At 46.9% G+C, this 23,600-nt stretch overlaps 1 protein-coding gene across 11 annotated transcripts in view; it reads left to right on the top strand.

The window, feature by feature from the left end:
• TULP4 (TUB like protein 4) overlaps positions 1-23,600 on the top strand; it is a 248,201-nt gene that overhangs the window by 141,040 nt on the left and 83,561 nt on the right. Inside the window, exon 1 of one of the 11 annotated variants that reach the window (XM_051855196.2) lies at positions 21,075-21,429. The exons of the other annotated variants lie outside the window; for them this stretch is intronic. Within the exon in view, the coding sequence (XP_051711156.2) occupies positions 21,220-21,429 (210 nt within the window). The 5' untranslated portion in view covers positions 21,075-21,219. Of the gene's footprint in view, positions 1-21,074; positions 21,430-23,600 lie in introns of those variants that run through there. 11 annotated transcript variants of the gene reach the window in all.

Here is a 23,600-nt window from a genome sequence, read left to right as displayed (position 1 = left end):
TCCCATGGGGTGCAGGGCCCAAGCACTTGGGCCATCCTCCACTGCACTCCCTGGCCACAGCAGAGAGCTGGCGGAAGAGGGGCAACCGGGACAGAATCCGGCGCCCTGACCGGGACTAGAACCCGGTGTGCCGGTGCCGCAAGGCGGAGGATTAGCCTAGTGAGCCACGGCGCCGGCCCCTATAGCCCTATTTTGAAATAAAACATGCAGAAGATATCCTAGGAGCTAAATAGGCAGTGTAGTAAGTAAATAGAATAGTGGGTTGAAAGTGTAACTTTTCATGTTTAAGGAGAAAGCTTTAATTCTGTGACTGTAACTTAGTATAACCAGAGTCCAGCTAGGACTTCCCTTGATTGAAGAGGCAGTGTAGTACAGTCGTGGTTAGGTGCACATTTGTAAGTCAGACTACTTGGGTTAGAAATATGATTTAGTGGAAGTGGACGTGGCACGACAGTTATCAGCACGGGGATGCCTGCATCCTGTGTCCTAGTGCTTTGTTTGAGTCCCAGCTCCTCTGCTTCCAGGCAGCTTCCTGTGAGTCAGTGCACACCCCGGGAAGCAGCAGAAGGTGACTCAAGTGTTGGGGTCCTGTCTGGGAGACCTGGGTGGGGTTCCGGGCTCCCAGCTCTTGAGGGCATTTGGGGGATTACTAGTAGATGGAAGATATCTCTCTCTCTCTCTCTCTCTCTCTCTTTCTCTCTCTCTCTCTCCTTCTCTCTCCTTCTCTCTCCTTTCAAATAAAATTAAAATAAATTTTGAAAGCTAAAAGCTAAAAAAATACATTAACCATTTATTAAATAATCTTGGACAAGTTACTAAACCTCTATGTGTCTGTATCCTTATTTGTTAAATGAGGAGAATAATAATTCCCAGTTAAAGGGTCATTGTGAGCACTAAATGTGTTCCTGCCTGGAAAAGTCCTTAAAAGTGTATCAAGTACACAGTATTCACTCTTTTTAAAGCTTTTAAATTTAGGGGGTGGGAGGATTGATTGATTTTTGTTCACTTCTATCATCTCAAAATGATTTGCAGAAAAAAGAACAGATGAGGAAAACTCGGGTGGAAGTAGTCAAAATGGAAAGATACTATCAAAACAAGGATAAGATAGGGAAAAACCTGTATGCAATGCAGTTGGGAGTGTGGTTGAAGGACATAGGACTAGAAGGTAGCAGGGAGTGTGTTGCTGTCTAGAGCAAGTGCAGACATATGCAAATCCTCATAAAGGGAAAACTGCGAAACAGGAACAGCGGCATGCAGAGTGTGTGACTGTTTCAATGTTCTGTCGGTTAAAGCTCTCAACACAAGGTCATGGGACCTATAATAAAGTGCACATAAAAATGCGGAGAGCACGCCCGCTCAGGGACATCTCAGTGGCTATGGACCTTATGTGTTAAAGCCGCACCTGTCAGTCACAAATGTGTCTCCACGCTTCTGGAGTTCCCCTACCCAACATCCTGTGATTGATAGCCTGTTTTTTAAAGACATTGAAGCTGGAAGGTGATTGGTTAGTCTTATACAACAAGAAGAAAGGTTGATTAAAAGAAGAAATTATTTTAGAATGAAGCATAAATACCTTAAACATTTTATTTCAACTTAAGCATAATTTCTGAATAGCAGTTTCATCATTAAATAGTTTTTCACATGTTTGCTACATAGAGGACAGTATTTTCATTTTTCAAGGCACAGCTACCTGCTGTAAAACAAGACATTCCCAGAATTATTTTAATTCGAGAATGGGATTTCAGGCTGTGCTTTTCTGCACATGCATGGTACATACACACACCAAAAACAAAGTTTAATTTTTTTTCTTAACAGCCTTACTGAGATACAACTCATGTACAGTTCATCTATTTCAAGTTTTTGTCTACAGTTCAATCATTTCAACCATTTATTATTATTTTTTTTTTTTACTTATTTGAAAGACAGAGTTACAGAGAGAGGTAGAGCCAAGAGAGGTATTCCATCCGCTGGTTCATTCCCCAAATGACTGCAAAGGCCAAAGCTGAGCTGATCCAAAGCCAGGAGCCAGGAGCTTCTCCTGGGTCTCCCATGCGAGTGCAGGGGCTCAAGGACCTGGGCCATAGCAGAGAGCTGGATCGGAAGTGGAGCAGCTGGGACTCGAACCGGTGCCCATATGGGATGCCAGCACTGCAGCCTGGGGCTTTAACCTGCTGCACCACAGCACTGGCCCCACAACCATTTATTATTAGCAAGACTCCAAAGCTGCCATGCAGTGAAAACTAGCAGTGTGCACCATCCCTCTGAATTGTTCCCTCTCCTGTTTTAGCTTTATCACCTGACCTCATTCAGCTGGAATTGTTTCTGGGGTCGACATGTATTGAGTCTTCACAAATTCAACTTAGTTTTCATAGCTAACTTCATATTTATGAATATACATGTGAATAATTCCATCTCACTCCCCCAGAAAAGAAATCCCATAGCTAATCACTTTTTTGTCTTACTTAATGTGTACGTGTAGTATCCAAAAAATTCATGGAAAATGTAAAGTGTGAGAAATCTATGCATGGATTTCAAAAATTCTAGCACCAAAATAAATTGACCTTTAAACTCCATTTTTCATGGTCTTTGTACATGTGCTCATGGTAAGAGTTACAGAGAAAAGGTTTATTTTCTCTTCACTGAAAACAGGGAAAATCGTAGCTCTTACTTCTAGAAAAATCTAGAGTTAAGTGAGAAAATACCGATCCTGTTATTACTTGAGAAATAAGCAGTGTGTCTGCACCCAGTGTCAGCTAGCATTGTTACTGCTGTTACCAGTGTTTCCTCCCTACAGCCCCCGTTCTGTCAAGTCCATCACATAAAGCATGTTGGTGGCCATGTCGGCTCTCCTTTTGTCTGGCCCTCTTTGCTGACTTCATCACTTGGTGTTCTTGGCAAAAATCCCCTTTGCTTGCAGGCAAAGCAGTCAGGTGATGAGGAAGTGTTTACAGCAGGCTCAGGTCTGCATGTCGTCTGAATCGGAGGTCTGTTCTAACAGATCAAGTGAGCACTAGCGATTAATTCTCCTTCTTTATGTCAGATGCAACACTTTATTATTTTTAAAATTTTTATTTATTTTCATTTTATTTGAAAGGGAGACAGGGAGAATGAGCTTCAGTCTGCTGGTTCACTCCTCAGGTGCCTACAACAGCCAGGGCTGGGCCAGGCCACAGCCAGGAGCTGGGAACTCAGTCCTGGTCTCCCTGGTGAGAGTAGAGGCCTAAGCACTTGAGCCGCCATCTGCTGCCTCCTGGAGGCAGTAGCGGGAAGCGGAGTGGTGGGGACTCTTCACTGGTACCCTGCTATGGGGTGTAGGTATCCCAAGCAGGAGCTTAACCTGCTACACCACAAACCCAATGCAAAACTCACTCTCACTTCCCCGCAACAAACGTGTTCTTTTTTTCCTAAGCCGAGGCACTCAGAATCCCGAGTGCTTGGCCAAGCTCGCTTTCTGTCTGATGTGCTGAGTGCGCAGCTGGAGGTGGGCGACTGTGGGCTACCCTGCTTTTACATGACATTAACTGGGGATTGAGGGATGCGGATCATGATGCGATTGAAGGGCTGATGTAATTATGGCAAGTGATAATAGGCTTGCTCAGCAGGAGAGAGATTTCAACAGTGAGATGAATTTTAGGTGGAAACTTGACAGCCAAGGGTAGCTGGAGGGCATCGTGAGAAATGGCCCTGAGGACCGCCATGAGCAGGTGTCACTCTGGCAGCCGTTTCTGGAAGCCTCTGAGTCGGGCAGGGGCAGTCCTGGCCAGGGGCAGAGGTGCCTACTGGAATTTGGAATGGAGGGATGTGGTCACTTGTGCTGTTCCTCTGACTTGTCCAGTTCTCTTCTGTCCAGGGACAGCTACAACTGTATGTTCCCCTTTTCTTTGAGGCTAGATGTTTCAGCTAACTGGAAAACGTGTAGAGATTTGAAGAGCTCTGCCTGATCTTTCACAGTGCCTCTTGCTGGTGCTGCAGTGACCATGTTGTAGGTTCTCGAGGCTGCCTCGGGGATGACTAAGTAGAGCCCTCAGCTGACCCACAGAGGGAGAAGCATGGTAAAGAAGGAAACCTTTGTGGGGTGTGCATCTGGTCTAGTGTTTAATATATGTCCCGTAGCTGAGACACGGGGTTGGAGTTCCAGCTCCGCTCCTGATTCTGGCTTCTTGCTAATGTGCACTCTGGGCGGCACAGGTGATGGCTCAAGTAGTTGGGTCTCTGCCCTCCATGTGGGACACCCAAAATGAGTTCCTGGCTCCTGGCCTTCGCCTGGCCTAGTCCTGGCTGTTGCAGGCATTTGGGAAGTAAACCAGCAGGTGAGAGATCTCTATCTGTCCTTCTGTCTCTTTGTTTCTGCATTTCAAATAATCGTTTTTAAAAAATAAACCTTTAAGCCAGTGATGTTTGGGGCATTGTCATTGCGGTAAAATGTACCTCCATCTTGATTGATTAGTATCATCCCTAGCCCTCCATCCTGGAGAAACGGTACACTGTTCCTGGAGCCAATGTGTGTTAAAGGTGAGCTAGGCCAAAGAAAAATTATAATAAGGCTTCTGGGGCCAGCACTATGGCTTAGTGGGTAAAGCTGCTGCCTGCAGTGCTGGCATCCCATATGGGCGCCTGTTCAAGTCCCGGCTGCTGCACTTCCGATCCAGCTCTCTGCCTGGGAAAGCAGTATAAGATGGCCCAAGTCCTCGGGCCCCTGCACCTGTGTGGGAGACCTGGAAGATGCTCCTGGCTGCTGGCTTCTGATCAGCTCAGCTCTGGCCATTGTGGCCATCTGAGGAGCAAACCAGCAGATGGAAGACACCCCCCCCCCCCCTTCTCTCTCTGTATCTGTAAATCTTTAAAAAAAAATAAGGCTTCTATGGCCATCTTATCCTTCCTTGTTGAGAATAGGTTTATTTATTTGGTATATGATGGCCCTCTGTGTGGTTTTTTTTTTTTTTTTTTAAACTTACTTTGATTTCATTTGAAAGGCAAAGAGCCAGAGATAGAGATGCTTCCATCTCTGGTCCACTCCCCAAATGCTGGCAAGCTACACCAGACTGAGGCCAGGAACTGGTGCTCAGTCCAGGTCTTCCACGTGGGTGGCTAGGAGCCAACTCCTTGCATCATGACCAGAAGCTGGAGTCAAACGCAGAGCCAGAACTTGAACCCAGGCACTCCAGTATGGGACACAGGCATCTCAAGCTGCGCGTGAGAGCCCATGACCTCCTGTTCTGCCATATATCATGCACATTTGACAGTGAAAAGACAAAGGCCAGAGGATAGGTGTAGCTGCTCTGTAGTCCAGTGAGGTCAGTCCCAACCCCGAGAGCCATTGAATAACAGGCGTGTTCTGGGCCGCCTTCTGTAGATCCAGGCTGTTCTGTGAGTGATGCCTTCCTAGGGACCCTCGTGGCTCCCACACTAGCCAAAGGCCTCTTTCCTCCTTTGACAGGTACTCGGACTGACACTTTGGGAACCCAGTCGTTAGTTCGTCTGTGCAAAGTCAACAAATTACCCTGGTATGTACGGTGTGTGGGAAGAGGGCTCAGCAGTTCTTCAAAATAAGCTCAAAGGAAGCAGGCTCCTCCCAGGAGGCTTCCTCCGCACCTATGCTCACCGCCTCCTCAGCCACCAGCGCGACCTCTAGAGGGGAGCTGCACTCCTGGGGAGTGTGTGGGTGCTGTGCCTCCCTGGCCTTTGAGGGCCTCCCCCTTGTGACTAGGCCAGGGCTGCTCCGCTAGCACTGAGCCGCATTGCTGCAAGTGCCAGCTTCTCCCTAAGAAAGTGACCTCCCCTGGGGACAGCTGTAGGAGGCAGCCACTTAATATGGCTGGTCAGCTGGTTCTCCCATTCCCTGCCCAAAACAAAGCAAGCCCTTTCACCTGCAGAACGTGATCTGGGTGGCTATATAAAATTTAGGTGGAAGGCGGTTTGTCCAGAATTCAGTTGTTCGACTAGCTGCAAATGAGGCGCCATCAATACAGGCTCAGTCAAGCTGTTTGCCGTGAGTGGACAGATAATATCAACCTTTTCTTTTTTAAATATTTATTTAAGAGAGAGAGAGGGAGATGGGGAAGGAGAGAGAGAGAGGAAGTGAAAGAGAGCAAGCACAGCCTCTCATTTGCTAGTTCACTCCCCAAATGCCCTCCCTGGCCAGGGCAGGGCCGGGGTTGAAGCGGGGTCTCCCTGTGGGTGATGAGAACCCAGTCACTCTCAGGCTCCACACGGGCAGAAGCTGGAGTCGGGAACTGGAGCCGGTCACCCAATTCAGCTATTCTGATGTGAGGCTTGAGTATTTGAACTGCTAAACCAAATGCCCACCTCTGATTTTCTTATTTTTAATTGCTTACAAAATTACAAAGCCATTTGATCTTCTTAGTATGGTATTTGCTTTCTTATGGTAATGATTTTTCATAAATTTTGCCACTCCTTAAGTGACAACTCAGCGTATTAATGTCAGGCTCAGATTATTTTTTCTATTCATTTTCTATTTCCTAAGTAGATGTGCACACATTGTTAGAGGAATCTTAAAGAATTTGGGGGGCCAGTATTATGGCACAGTAGGTTAAGCCTCTCCCTCTGCCTTTCAAATGAATAAATAAATCTTAAGAAAAAAAATTCAGGGGCCGACGCCGTGGCTCTCTTGGTTAATCCTCCGCCTGCGGTGCCGTAATCCCATTTGGGCGCCAGTTCTAGTCCCGGCTGCTCCTCTTCCAGTCCAGCTCTCTGCTATGGCCTAGGAAGGCAGTGGAAGATGGCCCAAGAGCTTGGGTGCCTGCACCTGCATGGGAGACCAGGAAGAAGCACCTAGTTCCTGGCTTCAGATCGGCGCAGCGCGCCAGCCGTAGCAGCCATTGGGGGAGTGAACCAATGGAAGGAAGACCTTTCTCTCTCTCTCATTGTCTATAACTCTACCTGTCAAATAAATTAAAAAAAAAAGAAAAAAAAATTCATAGAAAAGGCATATTATGAAAAAACTAGGCGTAGATTTCAAAAGAAACTTACCATTAATTGAACTTTGCCGTGGACGTTTTGAAATGCCTGTGTAACTGCCAGTGCCTTCCTTTCATCAAGATGGCTATTGTGCAACACATCCCAGATCAGAGTTTCTGTGGCAGCCATTTAGAGAGGGAGTCAACACGTGGATGATATGTCCCCCCCTCCCCCTCCCCCTCTTCCTCTCCCTCCCCATTTCTCTCCCTCTCCCATCCCTCCCTCTCCCCAAACTGGTGCCCATATGGGGTGCTGGCACTGCAGGCAGTGGCTTTACCTGCTATGCCACAGCACTGGCCCCTGAACTGAATTTCTGTAGTAATTTTTATACTTAGGCATGATCTGTAAACTTCTTGAATGTAAACTAAAAACTGAGCAGGCATTCCAATAAGTCACACATTCACATACACACATAATATATTATTTCTATATATTATACGTATCATGTATTACTTACTGTGCCAGTAAAAGTATGCACATGTAAACACAGAAAGAGAAATTATGAAAACTTGATATCAGTGAAATATGCAGTATTTGTAATGTCTTGTTGCCAGTCTGATGAATTTGTTCTGTCATGAAGTAGCATCTCCAAGTGTGCTTTAATTCATGATGTGTGCGTAGCTCTGTCATAGAACACTTGTCCTGGTCATTTCTTCCTCTGCCATTTTTCTCTCTTCCTCTCTTCTTTTTGGCCTATATCTGATCAGATCTAATTAGATCATCTTTATTCTGACCTCATGAGGCTCATAAAGCAGCCATTCTGGGAATAGAAAAAAATCCACTTCTGACATTTATTGTTTTTGTTTGCACAATTACTTTTATCTTCATTATTCAGTTACCTCTCAGTGACCTCTTAAAACTGTGCCCATTCTGTGAGGCTGGTTTAGTCAGACAAGATACATGACTCAGAAGGCCAGCTGCCTGGCATTCGTGCTGGACAGAACTGAGTGAGCGAGTGGACAGCCCTGAGCTGCGCCCCTCTCCTGCACGTGGGGCCTCTAAGTAGGGACCAGAGACTTCTATACCAGTCCATTAAGTCCAATATTTGTAACATTCTCTTTGTTTGAATTAAAATAACTGCAAAGAAGAGTGTTGTTTTCTCTCTGCACCCCAATGAGTGCAGAGAGAAACTCTCTAGGGGTTGCTCTGCTCGGCCAGGTCAGCTGGAAGTGGTCACCAGGCCTCCCTGTCGTGAGCTCTGTTTCCGTCCTCTCGTCTTCAGTGGCTTCCATGGTGGTAGTGGTGGTCGGTTGCATTCCATTGCCCGGTTGAAGCATTTGGATTCAATTCAATCTCTATTCCTGTTACATTCTGTACTCCTTCCAGAGTTACAGAGCTGAGGTCCTGGATTACCTTACTCTACGATACCAGTAGCTTTTCCTTGGAAAGGTAGGCAGTTCAGCATTTTCCACCTTGTCCCAGGTGTCTGGGTCGTCTCCAGAGATGACGTCACGCTCAGAGTGGTCCAGTACTAGGTGACGAGTCTCCACTGTCCTCCAGGACGGCTGGGGCACAGGAGAGCAGAAGCGTTCAGCCTCCCGGCGGCAGTGTGTTTGGTTTCGTGAGTTAAACTCCACAAATGCCTCCCTTTTCCATCCCTTATTATCGAGATTTCTGCCAAGTTGCCTCTCCTGTCCTGTTTCTGCTGAGGAAATAACTATGTCCCAAGTGTAGCAGAGGGAGAGGGCTTCTCCCCGTGGCCTCCTGCTGTGTCTGTCTGTGTTTCCTTTCTGCCCCGGCCTCTGCAAAGAGCCTCCGGGCCTGGGAGAAGCCTGGCTTGCTACCTCAGCATCCAGCGCTGAAGCGTCTTCGGCTGACAGACTCAGCGGCTCCGCTGCGTTCAGCTGCCGAGTTCTTGAGCTGGCGTTCACCGTCTCACCTGGAGCACTGGGGGATGGAGACTGCGGATCCCACCCCAGAAGTCCTGGTGCAGGTGCTGCAGTGGTCCGATAATCCGCTTTGCGCTTCTCACAAATCCTCAAGTGAGTCTGATGCTGCTGATCTGAGACCAGACTTCAGGAACCACTGACCACAGGACATCAGGCGTCTCCTTGGTTTCCTTTCTCAGAGTCGCTGAGCTGAAATGAGGATTCTTGTTTCTGCCGAGCACTGAAGGGGGCCTTGGGAGAGGGAGCAGGTGGCGTGGGCCAGCCTCGCTGGGGGTTCCCCTCGCTCCCGATGCAGCAGAGGGTAGAGATCAGCAGCCTCCAGTGCCTGTGACTTCTCCCTGGGTTCCCCATTTCCCTGGTACTCAGAGGGCAGTGGAGTGGGAATCTGCCCCGCTGAGGGCATGGGAGTGAACCTGACTCCTCAAGTGAGCCCTTCAGGACAGAGCTAAGCAGGTGGGAGCATGGTGGGAGTGTAGTGTTGGGGTCTGGGGAGAAGGTGTGATTAAAAATGGGCGTGGTGCTCCTGGAGGCCCAAAAGGATAGAGTAAGGTGGTGAGAACACAAGCTGGGGCAGGGTGCCCAGCTGCTGTCTTCACTGGCAGTGTTTCAGGAGCGTCCCAGAGCACAGTGTGCTGCTTAACTGTGGTGACTGTTATAATGGGCTCTGTTTCTGGGGGCTTGTCCTGTCCCAGGTACTGACTGGCAGAGCGGAGGATAATTCAGAATAAAAGCTTTGGGATTTAGTCAGTCAGGCTCTGTTTGCACTTGCTGAGAGTTGGGGCAAATTGGCAAATGCTTGTAAGCTTCAGATTCCTCATCTTTAGAATGGGGATGATCCTAGTCACCCGCTGAGGCTTTGCATGAGGGCCGAGGTGTTGCATGTGAAGGAGCTGGCAGACAAGTGCAGAGAGGGATCAGCACTGTGTCTCAGCAGCTCACTCCTTGCAGCAGCCGTGTGAGCCAAGAGCTAATGCTGCTTACAGGTGAGGAAACCGAGGCTCGTGGAGGTTATGTCACTCACCAGAGTGCATAAGTGGTGTGTCCCAATTTTGATGTACACTACTCATGATGGAATATAATTAACCCCTGTTGTTACTGTTGATTGGTGACTGAATTTTTTTGGTCATTTAAGCTGCCTTTGACAATTCCTTTCGAGAAGAATGCTATAGGGTTATTTATTTATTTATTTTATTTGAAAGGCAGATTGACAGAGATAGACAGAAAGAGAACTTGTATCTGCTGGTTCACACCTTAAATGGCTGCAAAACCCCGGGCTGGGCCAGGCCCAAGCCAAAAGCCAGGAACTTCATCCTGATCTCCCATGTAGGTAGCAAGGGCCCAACTACTTGGATTATCATTGACTGTCTTCATAGGCACGTTAACAAGAAGCCGGATTGGAAGAGGAGCAGCTGGAACTCAAACTGGGTTTCAAAAGTGTTGCAGGTGGTGCATTAACCCACTCCACTGTGCTACAGCCATGGCCCTAAAATGTTACGTTACATAAGGATCCAGGCTCCTGTACCCATCTGCAGCCTGGGAGCCTGGATCCTTCAGGGAAGTAGAAAAAAATCTGAGCTTTAACAAATAGTAGCTTATAACTAAATTTAAATACAAAGTTGCCAAAATGGAATTTAGGTTAAAAAAGAATCAAAGTATATTCCAGGAGATTTAAGTTGGTGAGTGAGAATCATTGTTACATTGTGCTATTGCCGCGTATATACACAGAATGAACACTGAGAAAGATTTTGAAAGGGGAAATCTTAAATGGTAAGTATGTTAGGGAATGTGTAGTCATAATTTGCTGTTTGTAGCTATTAATAAACTGACTCCCATTTTCATTCTGAAAGGGGATTACTGGAGGGAAGGAAGCCACCTACCTACCTGTGTAGGGAATTCTAGATAAGTGTGTGTGTTGCAAGGTGTGCTAAAATTCTTGATTGGAGTGTTTGGAGACATCTGCAAGTGCCTTTGCTGCAGAGACGAGTGACTAAGCAATTTTCTAACACTTGCTACACTTTGCATGTATCTCTAGCATTTTGCTCAGCTCATGGTTGTATAATGATTTACCTGCCTGCCTCCCCTGTCCTGAGTTTGTGAGCCAAAGTGCTGTATTTAGCTGTCTCTTTGGCCTCAGCATGGTATCTGGCATATGGTAGATGGCTGATAAATGTAAGAACTACCTCAGTGTCTCCCATATCTTTTCTACATTTTAGTTAGGATTCAGCGCAGTATCGTTTGCCTATTAATTCTGTAGTCTAGACAAGGGATGCTTTTTGTAAATAATGGCATTGATTGGAAATGACTTACGTCATGCTGGTAGTCCTCTTGGGAATGCCTCATTTCATCTCTGCCTTCTCCACATATGAAAGAGTTGTAATTGGATTTTATAACGAACACACTTGGACTTTTCCCCTGTAATTTGTGTATATTTTGCATATTTCTATTTCCAGTAGTCTATGTAATTCAGAGAATGTTGGCATTTCAGTTCTGAGCATAGAACCACTGATGCAGGACAGTGTGGGGTTCTAGGCTACTTCCGGAAGTAAACGGAAAACAAGGTCTCTGAATTGAAAAGCTAAAACCTGCGGGCTGTCCAGGTTGTCTTCTGTGAAGCAGTTTGTGCCTGTGGAAGTTGGCAAGAACGGCCGAAGGCATAGTGCAGTGTTTGTGTAGAGGACGGATGTCTGCTCTTGTCTGCTGAAGATGCACTGGGTCATAGGTGAGAAATGTCCCGCCACCAGGAAGTGAGGAGTAAACGTAGACCAGGGTGGGTGCTGAGAAGTGGAGCCTTGAGCGCTTTGGTGGAAGCACCTGTGTGGCGAGAGTGAGGCCTTCCCAGCTTTTGGCAGGAAATCATCCCTGATGACTTCAAGGCAGAGCATCTGACCCGCAGCCCCGGACTTCTGCATTTGTTTCAATTCTAATCTTGTAACCACCGCTCCACTTTGCAGTCAGACACCCTGTTTCAGAAACCTGTGGTGGGAAAACTCCCTTTGTTCAAACAGGCACCAGAGACAGTGGAGGATCAAATACAGTTTATTAACACCAGCAAGCCCAGTGGGAATCATTTCCTGAGAACTGAGCATCAATCCCAAGTTTCTTACAATATTTACAGGTTCGTCAGCCTCATACCTTAACCGATACAGCCTCGGTGGGTTTAAATTGCAGCCTGTACTCTGCAACGTCAGTGGGTCTAGTATGTTTATAAAAGAGACACCTGGGCAGATTGATGGCTGGAGGAGTTACAGAAGCAGAACCTTGGGCATCTTCCCTCCCTAGACAAGATAACGGCACACAGCTGCTTCACCAGACAATGGGAAGCAGCCGCTTTTCAAGGTTAGTGTCAGGGGTCCCCTTTGCCTCCTTTGTCTCTGGTTGTGGCCTTATTTCCTCTACAAATCTGGTGGGCCAAGATGGCCTTTCCTCCCACTCCTTTGTTTAATTTTTAAAATGTATTTGACTTCTTTACAATTTTGATCTTTTTTTTTTTTAAAGATTATTTATTTGAAAGAGTTACAGAGGCGGGGGGGGGGGGGGGAGATCGATCTTCCATCTGCTGGTTCAGTTCCCAAATGGCTGCAGCAGCCAGGCTTGGGCCAGGCTGAAGACAGGAGCCAGGAGCTTCCTCAGGGTCTCCCATGTAGGTGCAGGGGCCCATCTTCTGCTGCCCTCCCAGGTGCATTAATAGGGAGCTGGATCTGGAGTGAAGCAGCTGGGACTCGAACTAGTCCCCATGTGGGATGCTGGCGCCGCAGGCTGAGGCTTTACCCCCTACTGCGCAGTGCTGGCCCCAGCCACCTGGTTTTTTGTAGAAGTGTTTCAGTCTGTATTCTCAGTGTGGCTGAAGTTAATCTGTAAGGAGCAGTGAAGCATTCTAGGCTGTTGATACCTAGCAGTGTGAACTTTTGTACTAGTTCTGCAAGTAATGAGATAGGGCTCAGGTACACTTTCATGTATATTTTCTTATACACGAAATGCTCCTTGATTTAAGTGAAAGTTAGGAAAGTAATCACGGTTATTAGGAGAACAAGTTAAATAGAATTCCTGTGAGCTGCTTTTGAGCTTCTGAAGTTAAAATACAGCTCCTCTCCCTCCCCCAACTCCCCACGCTGCACACCACACCCCTTAAACCGGACTCTGAGCTCACTTTCTGTAGGAAGCCTCTCCTCCTCGTGTGCCTTGAGCTCCGTCCCTCCCAGCCCTGCGATGCCCCGATATCACCAGGGCCCTGCACAGTCCCTGCCCCAAGATTAACGCTCCTCCTTTATTTTAATTAAACTGGAAAAGATAGAGTTAGGATGGACATACAAGTTGTTTTTCCTCTTTTAGTCATTGGCATATTGTTTTGTTTTTAAAGATTTATTTTATTGATTTGAAAGAGTTACAGAGAGAGGTAGAGACAGAGACAGAGAGGTCTTCCATCCTCTGGTTCACTCCCCAAATGGCCGCGATGGCTGGAACTGAGTCAATCCGAAGTCAGGAGCCAAGAGCCAGGAGCTTCCTCTGGGTTTTCCATGTGGGTACTGGGGTCCAAGGACTTGGGCCATCCTCTGCTGCGTTCCCAGGCACATTAGCAGGGAGTTGGATCAGAATTGGAGCAGCTGGGACTCGAACCAGCGCCCATATGGGATGTTTGTGCTTCAGGCCAGGGCTTTAACTCGCTACGCCACAACACCAGCCCCTGGCATGTTGTTTTGACTGTGGTTGCTATTTCACTATTTGTATCATGAAACTTGAGGAAAGTAAATAATGAATGAGAAAAAAAAAAAAGATGATATAGTTCTGTACCAAAAACACAGCTGTAATAAAATTAACTTCCCAATTTAAAAGATGTGAGACTTCAGCAATTTTTAAAGTTTATTTTGTTTATTTGAAAGGCACAGAAAGAGAGAGATTGCCCCCATCTTCTGGTTCAGCAGCAGCTAGGGTTGGGCCAGGCCAAGGCCAGGAGCTAGAAAACTATTGCAGATTTCTCACATGGTATCAGGGTCCTAACGCTGTGAGCCAGCCCCTCTGCCCCCCAGAGTGCACATTAGCAGGAGGTTGGAATAGGGACTGGGACCAGACTTGAACCCACCCACTCTAATATGGGTGGGTACAACCAGTGTCTTACCTGCGTCACCAAATGCCTGCCCCTAGACTTAGCATTTTAAAAGTTGTTATTGGAGTATCCTTGATAACCTAAAAATGTATATTTGGTTGTGTTTTGGTTTTTTATTGACATGAGTATTAGGAAGATAAGGTTATATTGAAAGACTGAGCTAAACTGTTAGGTTTCTTTCTAGCCTTTTGTTTAGAAAGTATATGATACACATTTTAAACAGGGAATTAATTTTGTAAGATCTTCAGGCTATCTTAGAAAATAAATGATGAATATCAATTCATTAGAAAGCAAATTATCTCTGTGCCAGAATCCTGGCTTTGGGAATTTTTGCCAACTTGTATTAATAGAAAACAATAAATAGCACACTACACTATAAAATATCAATGATTTGTACTGTGTTTACTGAAAGCAAGTTTATATTTTTATGACATTGTTATCAAATATTAAAAAGTGACTTAAAAGACTTGTGGGAAGGCCCCCACCCCCAGCAGCTGATGGTAACTAGAATGCTAAGTCATCAAAAGCCTTGCCAGTGGTTTGCCATGCACTAGTTGAACCAGACTCACAGTGCAGCCCACCCCGCCCAGGAGCTCCTGAGCTGTGCTCTGAAGGTGGGTGGTGACCCCTCCTTCCTCCCCATTTGGCGTGCTGTCATTCCGTGCCCTCCCAAACGGTTCTGGTGTTCCTTGTTGTAGCCTCGTTTCTTTGTCATCAGAAGTTGTCTCCATGGATGCTTCTAATTACCCTTGTTCAACTGGTATTTAATTTGGGGATCTAATTGTTCAGGGATTTTCTTTCTGCCTTAATCACCTATCTAGCTAGTCATATAGTTTGGATTAATACTTAAAAGTTCTTATTAGAAGTCCTGTGTGAGGCCAGCACTGTGGCTTAACGGGTAAAGCCGCCACCTGCAGCGCCGGCATCCCATATGGGTGCTGATTTGAGTCCTGGCTGCTCCACTTCTGATCCAGCTCTCTGCTGTGGCCTGGGAAAGCAGTGGAGGATGTCCCAACTCCTTGGGCTCCTGCACCTGCATGGGAGACCTGAAAGAACCTCCTGGCTCCTGGCTTCGGTTCGGCACAGCTCTGGCCAGTTGGGGAGTGAACCAACGGAAGGAAGACCTCACTCTCTTTCTCTCTGCCTCTCCTCTCTCTGTGTAACTCTTTCAAATAAATACTAAAAAAAAAAAAAAAAAAAAGTTCTGTTGGGGTAGTGTTTAAAGTTTGGAGTTGGGTCTAGGTTTCAATGGTGCCACTCATTGGTTATCTGATGTTGTTGGACAGAGCACCCAACCTCTGTCAACTACAGCTGTTTTTTGAAATAAAAATGGCATAGCCGGCGCCGCAGCTCAATAGGCTAATCCTCCACCTTGCGGCGCCGGCACCCCGGGTTCTAGTTCGGGTCAGGGTGCAGGATTCTGTCCCGGTTGCCCCTCTTCCAGGCAAGCTCTCTGCTATGGCCCGGGAGTACAGTGGAGGATGGCTCAAGTCCTTGGGGCCTGCACCCACATGGGAGACCAGGAGAAGCACCTGGCCCATGGCTTCGGATCAGCACGCTGCGCCGGCCGGCCGTGGCGGCCATTGGAGGGTGAACCAACGGCAAAAGGAAGACCTTTCTCTCTGTGTGTCTCTCTCTCACTGTCCACTCTTGCCTGCCCCCCCCCCCCAAAAAAAAAGGGCAGTAAAAGTGTTTTTAAAATTTCATGGATATTGGTGTAAAAAATGATGCATAGATTTCAAAAATTTTTTACACCTAAAAAATTTACCTTTTAATTCTATTTCTACTTTCTGTGGACTTTTTGAGGTATCCTCATATTTACATCATCATGGGAGAAATAAAAGTTCTCATCCACCAAACCATCCCAAAAATATCAGTCTCCGCTCATGCCCCACCCTCTTCAGCTTGCCGCACCTTACCTATAGGTTAGTTCATTATATCCCCAGGACATTGGTTGCCCTGTAAGACCAGAATGTCTACTACAACACAGATCTTGTCTTGTAGGGTTTTCTTCCTAGCAGAAGCTCTTGCAGTGTTAAAAGACCCTGTCTGTGCTTCAGAAAGGAGGTTGAAAGTTCCATAGCTTTGGGGCCGGCGCTGTGGTGCAGTGGGTTAATGCCCTGGCCTAAAGTGCCGGCATCCCATATAGGTGCCAGGTCTAGTCCTGGCTGCTCCTCTTCCGATCCAACTCTCTGCTTATGCCTGGGAAAGTAATAGAGGATGGCCCAACTCCTTGGGCCCCTGCACCCGCGCAGGAGACCCTGAAGAGGCTCCTGGCTCCTGGCTTTGGATCCGTGCAGCTCTGGCTGTTGCAGCCAATTGGGGAGTGAACCTTCGGATGGAAAATATTTCTCTCTCTCTGCCTCTCCTCTCTCTGTGCAACTCTTTCAAATAAATAATTTTTTTTTAAAGAAAGTTCCGTAGCCCTTGCATAAAGGTAGGTGATGGTTCTAAGCAGACATGCTGCTTAGATTTGAAGTGATATGTAAAATGCTGGAAATGGTAGGCCAGGGATTTAGGAGGGGTTTGGTGAATGTGTGTTGACTTGACATAGATGAGAAAGGACTGTATTGGCAGTGGGCAGTCAAACTTTCGCATCTGTGGCTCTGAACAGTTTGGTCCTTGCCATCCTGAGAGGTTGACGTCATAGCCAGTGACAGAAGTGCCTTCCTCTGGGGCTGCATTGTGATATGGCATTCAGTACTGGGGGCCAGTTCAAGTCCCAGCTGCTCCACTTCCTGTCCAGCTTCCTGCTAATGTGCTTGGAAAGCAGCAGAAGATGGCTCAGGTGCTCGAGCCCGTGCCACTCATGTGGAAGATCCAGATGGAGTTCAGGCTCGGGGCTTTGGCCTCACGGAGCTCTGGCTGCTGTGGGCGACTGAGGAGTGAAGAGTAGATGGAAGTGCTTGCTGGGTCCCTCCCTCTCCATCCCTCCCTGCCTGTGACTCTGAGGCTTTGCCTTGCAAATAAACAAACAAACAAATCTTTATGAATCCACCAGAGCCTAATCTGTTACTGGCTTTGAAGGGAAGAGTGCAGAGAACAGTGTCTGTAGCTCTAGGGAGGAGTCCTGGGTGTGCTCCTCTGTGTGTTGAAGAAGGGTTGTTGTACCCGGTTTGCACGCCCCTGGATTCCATGCCCCTTTGCCCTGAGACGTAGATGTGAGTGCGTTGTATGTGTGTAGCAGCAGAGTGCGTAACCACTTAGGGGCTGGCAGAGCCCTCTGACTGATGCTCACAACCTTTGGAATAACAGTAGAAAGTTCTATATTGAGTTTTTAATCTTCAAAAAAAATTTTGCTGCGGCAGGAAGACAGGATAAAGTAGGGATCAGTAGAGATATTTCTCTGCTAATGGACAGAAGCCAAAGTTTTTGGCCCAGCTTTGAATTTTCATTAGAAAAATGGCAAGGAGAAAAGTAACCCTTTGGTGAGAGTGTTCATATAAATGTTGATTTTTGTGTTTGAAGCTAAGCTGTTAGAACCCTCCTATCGCTTAACATTTTATTGATTCTTTTATCTTTTTAAGTGTTTAGGTACGTGAGTAACAACAAGAGCTGATCTTCCTCAGCTCCCAGCATACGCCAGGCCCTGCTCTAACCTGTGAATGAAACTAACTGACTCCTCACACCAACCTTACAAGGATAGGAAGTCCCTTCCAAAGCCAGACAGCCAGGAAGGAGGCCTGGACTCGGGCCCTGGCACCCCGTCCGCACCTCCTGTGCCCTGCCGCAGAGGCCGCTGCACTGTGCTGGGCCATCGTCCCTCTGTCTTTATTCCTTTTCTGTTTTCTTTTTAAAACTTCATTTTCTTTTTCTTTCTTTCTTTTTTTTTTTTTTTAGATTTTATTTACTTTATTTGAGAGTTAGAGTTATAGACAGTGAGAGGGAGAGACAGAGAGAAAGGTCCTCCTTCCGTTGGTTTACTCCCCAAATGGCCGCCATAGCCGGCGCTGCGCCAATCCAAAGCCAGGAACCAGGAGCTTCTTCCAGGTCCCACATGGGTCCAGGGGCCCAAGGACTTGGGCCATCTTCCACTGCTTTCCCAGGCCATAGCAGAGAGCTGGACTGGAAGTGGGACAGCCGGGACTAGAACCGGCACCAATATGGAATGCCGGTGCCGCAGGAGGAGGATTAACCAAGTGAGCCACAGCGCTGGCCCCAAAACTTTATTTTCTAAAACATATTTAATTGACATGCAGAAATGGAACATATTTATGGAGTACTCTGATTTTTAATCACCTATATGCATTGTGTAATGTCCCGTCAGAGTCAATTCATCTTTCTCTTCAAACGTTTAACATTTCTTCATAGTAAAAATATTCAAGATCCTGTCTTCTACTTTTTTGTTATAGAGGAAAAGAAAGTACATTATCTATAGTCACCCCACTGTGTAGTAGAACCTCAAAACTTCTTACTTCCGTGTAGCTGTAACCCAGTACCTAACGATGAACTTTTCCCACTGACCCTCCCCAATTTCACCCCAGCCTCTGGTATCCCCATATTTTTAACTTCTATAAGAACATTTTTTTTAAAACTTCACATCTGAGTGCTTTTCTTTCTTTCCCTGTGCTTGTTAAGGAAAGAGGTGTGTGTGTTTGTGTCTGTATTTTTAAAAGATTCATTTGTTTAATTGATAGAGTGGAGGAGTGGGAGAGGGACAGGGATTTTCCATCTACTGGTTTACTCCCCAAATGGCTGCTTTAGCCCGGGCTAAGCCAGGCTAAAGCCATAAGCCACAAACTCCATCCAGGTCTCTTAAGTGGGTGGCAGGGACCCAAGTACATGGACCATCATCTACTGCCTTATCAGGTGCATTAGCAGGAAGCTAGATCAGAAGCAGAGTAACTGGGGGTTGAACCGGCACTCCAGTATGGGATATCCTCCAGGAAGTGTATGTATTGAGCTTAGAGAACTGTTAGAAAGCAGGAAGTGCCCAGTAGGCGTAAAAGAAATGGATCCATTTAACTTCTGTGACTATGTTATTAGAAGTTGAAAATGGCCGGCGCCGTGGCTCACTAGGCTAATCCTCTGCCTAGTGGTGCCAGCACACCGGGTTCTAGTCCCGGTCGGGGCGCTGAATTCTGTCCTGGTTGCCCCTCTTCCAGGCCAGCTCTCTGCTGTGGCCAGGGAGTGCAGTGGAGGATGGCCCAAGTCCTTGGGCCCTGCACCCCATGGGAGACAAGGAGAAGCACCTGGCTCCTGGCTTCGGATCAGCGCGGTGCGCCGGACGCAGCAGCTATTGGAGGGTGAACCAACGGCAAAGGAAGACCTTTCTCTCTCTCTCTCCCTCTCTCACTGTCCACTCTGCCTGTCAAAACAAACAAACAAACAAACAAAAAGTTGAAAATGATCTTGGTGGAACAATTGATTTTGTCGATAGGCATTCATGTGTACTGTGTCTGTATGAATTTCTCCCAGTGAAAAAGATTCTCTGGCAGTTGCTTTTCATGTTGAAGATGATCTTGTGGGTTGCACTGTTCCCTTACTGCTATCAAGGGAGCAGTTAGCACCCCTTGGATTGCGGCTTTGTTGGTTGCAACAGTTTAGGAAGCTGAGGAGTCAGCCATGCAATCCCTCGTTTCACTGGAAGCTGGCCCAGTTCTAAGAGATGTGAAGGGTATCTGTGATCAAAACAGCCCCTTTGGAAAGATATCCAAGAGCAGAATCGTGGTGGCATCAAGCTTGGACTCCCTGTCAGTTTGCACAAAGAAGTCCTGGGTGCTTAAGAGCCCATTTTTTACCCTTCCCTGGCCTTAAGGTCTGTGACATGGCAGGAAAAGGGAAAGGGTTTTTCCACCCATGAATTTGTGGTTTTTGTTAAGTACAAAATACAGGAACAGAAAATCATTAGAAAACAAGGTATTATTAGTATGTGCAAAGATGATTACAGGAAAGGAAATCATTGGAGAGGAATGTTGGGAAATCACCTGTGAGAAGAGGATGAACACACAGGTATTGTTAAACCCCACATAGGCGTATGCACACAGAGTTGTAACAAAGTGAGGAGAGTCTGTGGCAATGGCAGCCCTCATTTCTGTACCCGTGTGGTCCTAGCTAGTATGTGTGTCTCACCACCGTCTTCCACTACCTGTTAGGCATTCCCTTTGCCTTCAGCAAGCATTTCAGCTGGTCATGGTCATTATCTGATGAGATATTGGTAACCCCAACTTTCATCTCCAAAGGGTCTGGGCTGTTCATAGCCTAGCATGTATTGAGTGGTTGCAGTTTTTCATTGACATTGATTATAGGGCATGATAATGCTAAGAATCCCAAGGAAGGGGTCTTCAAATGTACTCTTCCTTACCTCCTTTGTGGAGTAGTTACCCCATCAGTCACCTCAGCAAGCATAGTAAATCATTTCTTTTCCTATTGATTGAGAAGCCTGAGGAACCAGATACAAATTGTGCAGCAATCTTAACTCTCATTTCCATGGAGTCATTGTTGTGTCTCCTGGTGGAAGCATTCATCACTTTGGAACGAATCTGAAGACCAGCAGACGTAAGGTTGTGAGGATAGGAAATAGCATTTTGCAGAGGTTACTGGGAGTAATGGTGAGTAGTGCCAGCCTGTTTCCGCTCTTTCTTTTTTCCCTTGTAAAGATTTATGTATTTATTTGAAAGAGTTACAGAGAGAGAGACTAGCGGCAGAGAGAGAGAGAGAGAGAGAGAGAGAGAGAGATCTTCCATCTACTGGTTCACTCCCAATTGGCCACAACTGCTGGAGCCGCGCCAGTATGAAGCCAGGAACCAGGAGCTTCTTCTGGGTCTCCCATGCAGGTACAGGGGCCCAAGGATTTGGGCCTCTTCTACTGCTTTCCCAGGCTATAGCATAGTTGGATCAGAAGTGGAGCAGCCAGGTCTCGAACTGGTGCCCATATGGGATGCCAGCACTGCAGGCGGTGGCTTAACCTGCTACGCCACAGCGCTGCCCCGTCTCCACTCTTGATTCCTGGACCTGTGAATCCTGGTTGTCAGAGAAGCAGCACCATACATCAGATGCTGATTCAGGGCATATACAGCCCCCAGAGCTCATTGCCCCATTCTGCTGCTGAGTCTTCAAATGGCCGTTTTTACATTTTGTCAAGCCAGCTAATTCAGGATAGTGGAGAATATAGCAGATTCCAGTAGGCTGCTATGAGCATGGGCCCATTGCTGCACTTGTTTGGCTGTGATGTGGACTCCTTGGACAATAGCCGTCTCTGTGGAATGCTGTGATGCTGGGTCAGGCGTTCCGTGAGCCCATACGTAGGTCATGGTTCTGGCAGAAGCGTTGTGTGCAGGGAAGATGAATACTGACGCAGAGCAGGCATCCTTTCCGGTAAGGACAGAGCACTGCCCTTCTGTGATGGAGCTGCTCAGCGTGACCAGCGTGCCGGCGGCACCAGGGAATAGCACCACACGGGAGACTGCGCTGTTCCTGGCAGGTTGGGCGCACAGCAGTAGCCTATCCAAGATGGCCCTGGTGAGTGGAGTTCGCATCCTCCTCACCTCCTACCCTCCTTCCAGGTGATTCTGTTACGATCTACCTGCTGGATTTCCTTTTTGGCAGGCTATTGTGCTTAGGGATGAGCATGTTGTATTTGCTTAGTGTTTGGCTGAATGGAGTCTGAGGACTTAGAACTGTGAGAACTAGACGGGTCCTTAGAAATGAGCAAGGCCAAGTTGACCTTTCAGACAGAAGGAAGATAGCAAGTGCCGAAGCCCAGGCTGGACATCAGGCTTCCTGCTACTAGTGAGAACAGAGTCTTGCTGCAGCCTTGCCCGCTCACTGAGCACTGAGGGGCCTTCCTGGACAACAGGCTGAGATCCTATTCCCTGTTGGTAGCAAAAGTTGGCTGCACATGAAAGGTGGTGGCAGTGTTTCAGGCAGTACTCTTTCTTGCCCAGTTGCTAGATATGGTGGGCTGAGTGGTAGAGAATTGAAATAACAGTGTGCTGAAAATCCCACTATCTTAACTGCTCTGAGAAATGAAAAGGAACATCTTGGAAATAAATAGATTAAATGTCAATAATGACTAAAGTATATGCTTGGATGTAAGAATATAATAATATTTAAAATTTTTAATCAAAATAGCTAACCTAACTACTTTATAATTATTGAATTTTCTTAGAAATGTAGTGGAGGAATAGCAGTTGTGGATGCTGGCAATCAGCCTTTCCCCTCTGGGCAGTACCATCACTGCGGCTGTGTTCTGGCTTTGGATGCGTGGTCTCAGCTCTGGTGATAATAGGGAGTTCTAGTGGGGCAGCCCACTCCCACCCCTCGGCTGGCCGTCAGGACTCTGCTTAAATCCTTTCCCTGTTGTAGGTCCCGTCTGAGGACAGCTTTTGCCACTGATAGCTCACCACTCTTACCAGAAAGTTCTCTCTGAGCAAACATTGAGAACCTTACAGTTTGTGTAGGTGTCCCAGTTGTGCCCCAAGATTTTTTCTGGTTTTCTCAGAAAACTTTTCATGGATAATTTTGAATGGTCAGAAGTTTCTAGACCAGGGACTAGCATTGTGGCACAGTGGGTTAAGCCACTGCTTGCAACATTGACAGCCCGTATTGGACTGTTGGTCAAGTTGTGACTGCTCCCTGCTTCCAGTCTGTCTTCGTTGATAACAGCCGCTGGGAAAGCAGCAGATGAGTTATCTAAGTACTAGGGGCCCCGCCACCCATGTGGGAGATGCGGATGGAGGTCCAGGTCCTGGCTTCAGCCTGGCCCAGCCTGGCTGTTGTGGGCATTTGGGGAGTGACCCAGAGGATGGAAGCGTGTGCTGCCTTGTTCTCTTGCTCTCTCACTCTTTCTGCCTTTCAAATAAATAAATAAATCTCTAAAAAAATAGTTTCTAGATCAGAAATTTCACCTTTCTAATTTTAAAAAATTAGCATTCTTCATAAATATAGTGGCTTTCCCAGGATGAAAAGATTGTTCCCAAACAGTAGGATTGTGAGATGATTCTGCCCTGCTATATTTTTTAAGTAGGAAAACACACAGGTCTAGGGTAGAGCTACCTGGTTCCTGTCCCCTGCCCTGGCTGAATGGGTCCTTTTGGCCAGTTAACCTCTCTGAACCTCGTGCCTTTTCTGCTAAATGAAAATGATAATGCCTGCTCTGTTGCAGGGATGAGGCCATGGGGCATTTTGAAAATAGGAGCCTTTTGTAATTTCTATGCAAGCATAGGAAGTTAGCACTGTCATTTCAGAATGGACCATTTTGAATCATAAATCTGATTTGGCAGATACTTGGGTGCTGTGTCTCATAGAAGTACATGAGGCCTTCTGGCAGGTCTTGAAAGCACCTGAGTATGATTAGTTAACAGTTTAGTTTATGCTTTGCCTACTTGTTGCAGATACCAGGAGGAGATTTTAAGAAATCTAATAAATAAAATGTGGAATTACATTGTGAAGCTAACAAATTTGGTAACTTCAGGCGAAGGCTGTGTGTATCTGTGAGTCAGCTTGATTTGAGTTGAGATCCCTCTTGCAAATGGGAATCAAATGCAAGGGGAAAGGATCCTTTCCTAACAGACAAGACTTGTAGACAGCTGAGAGAGTGAGAGGGAAGAGGGAGGCACTGCATTCCAGCTGGACCAGACAAGAGAACTGTGAAGTGCAAGAGTAGGAGTGCCTGCCCTCCTGTAACAATA

Source organism: Oryctolagus cuniculus, chromosome 5, assembly GCF_964237555.1.
Source record: "Oryctolagus cuniculus chromosome 5, mOryCun1.1, whole genome shotgun sequence".
NCBI classification, from domain to species: Eukaryota; Metazoa; Chordata; class Mammalia; order Lagomorpha; family Leporidae; genus Oryctolagus; species Oryctolagus cuniculus.
This window is presented reverse-complemented; position numbering and strand designations above follow the sequence as displayed.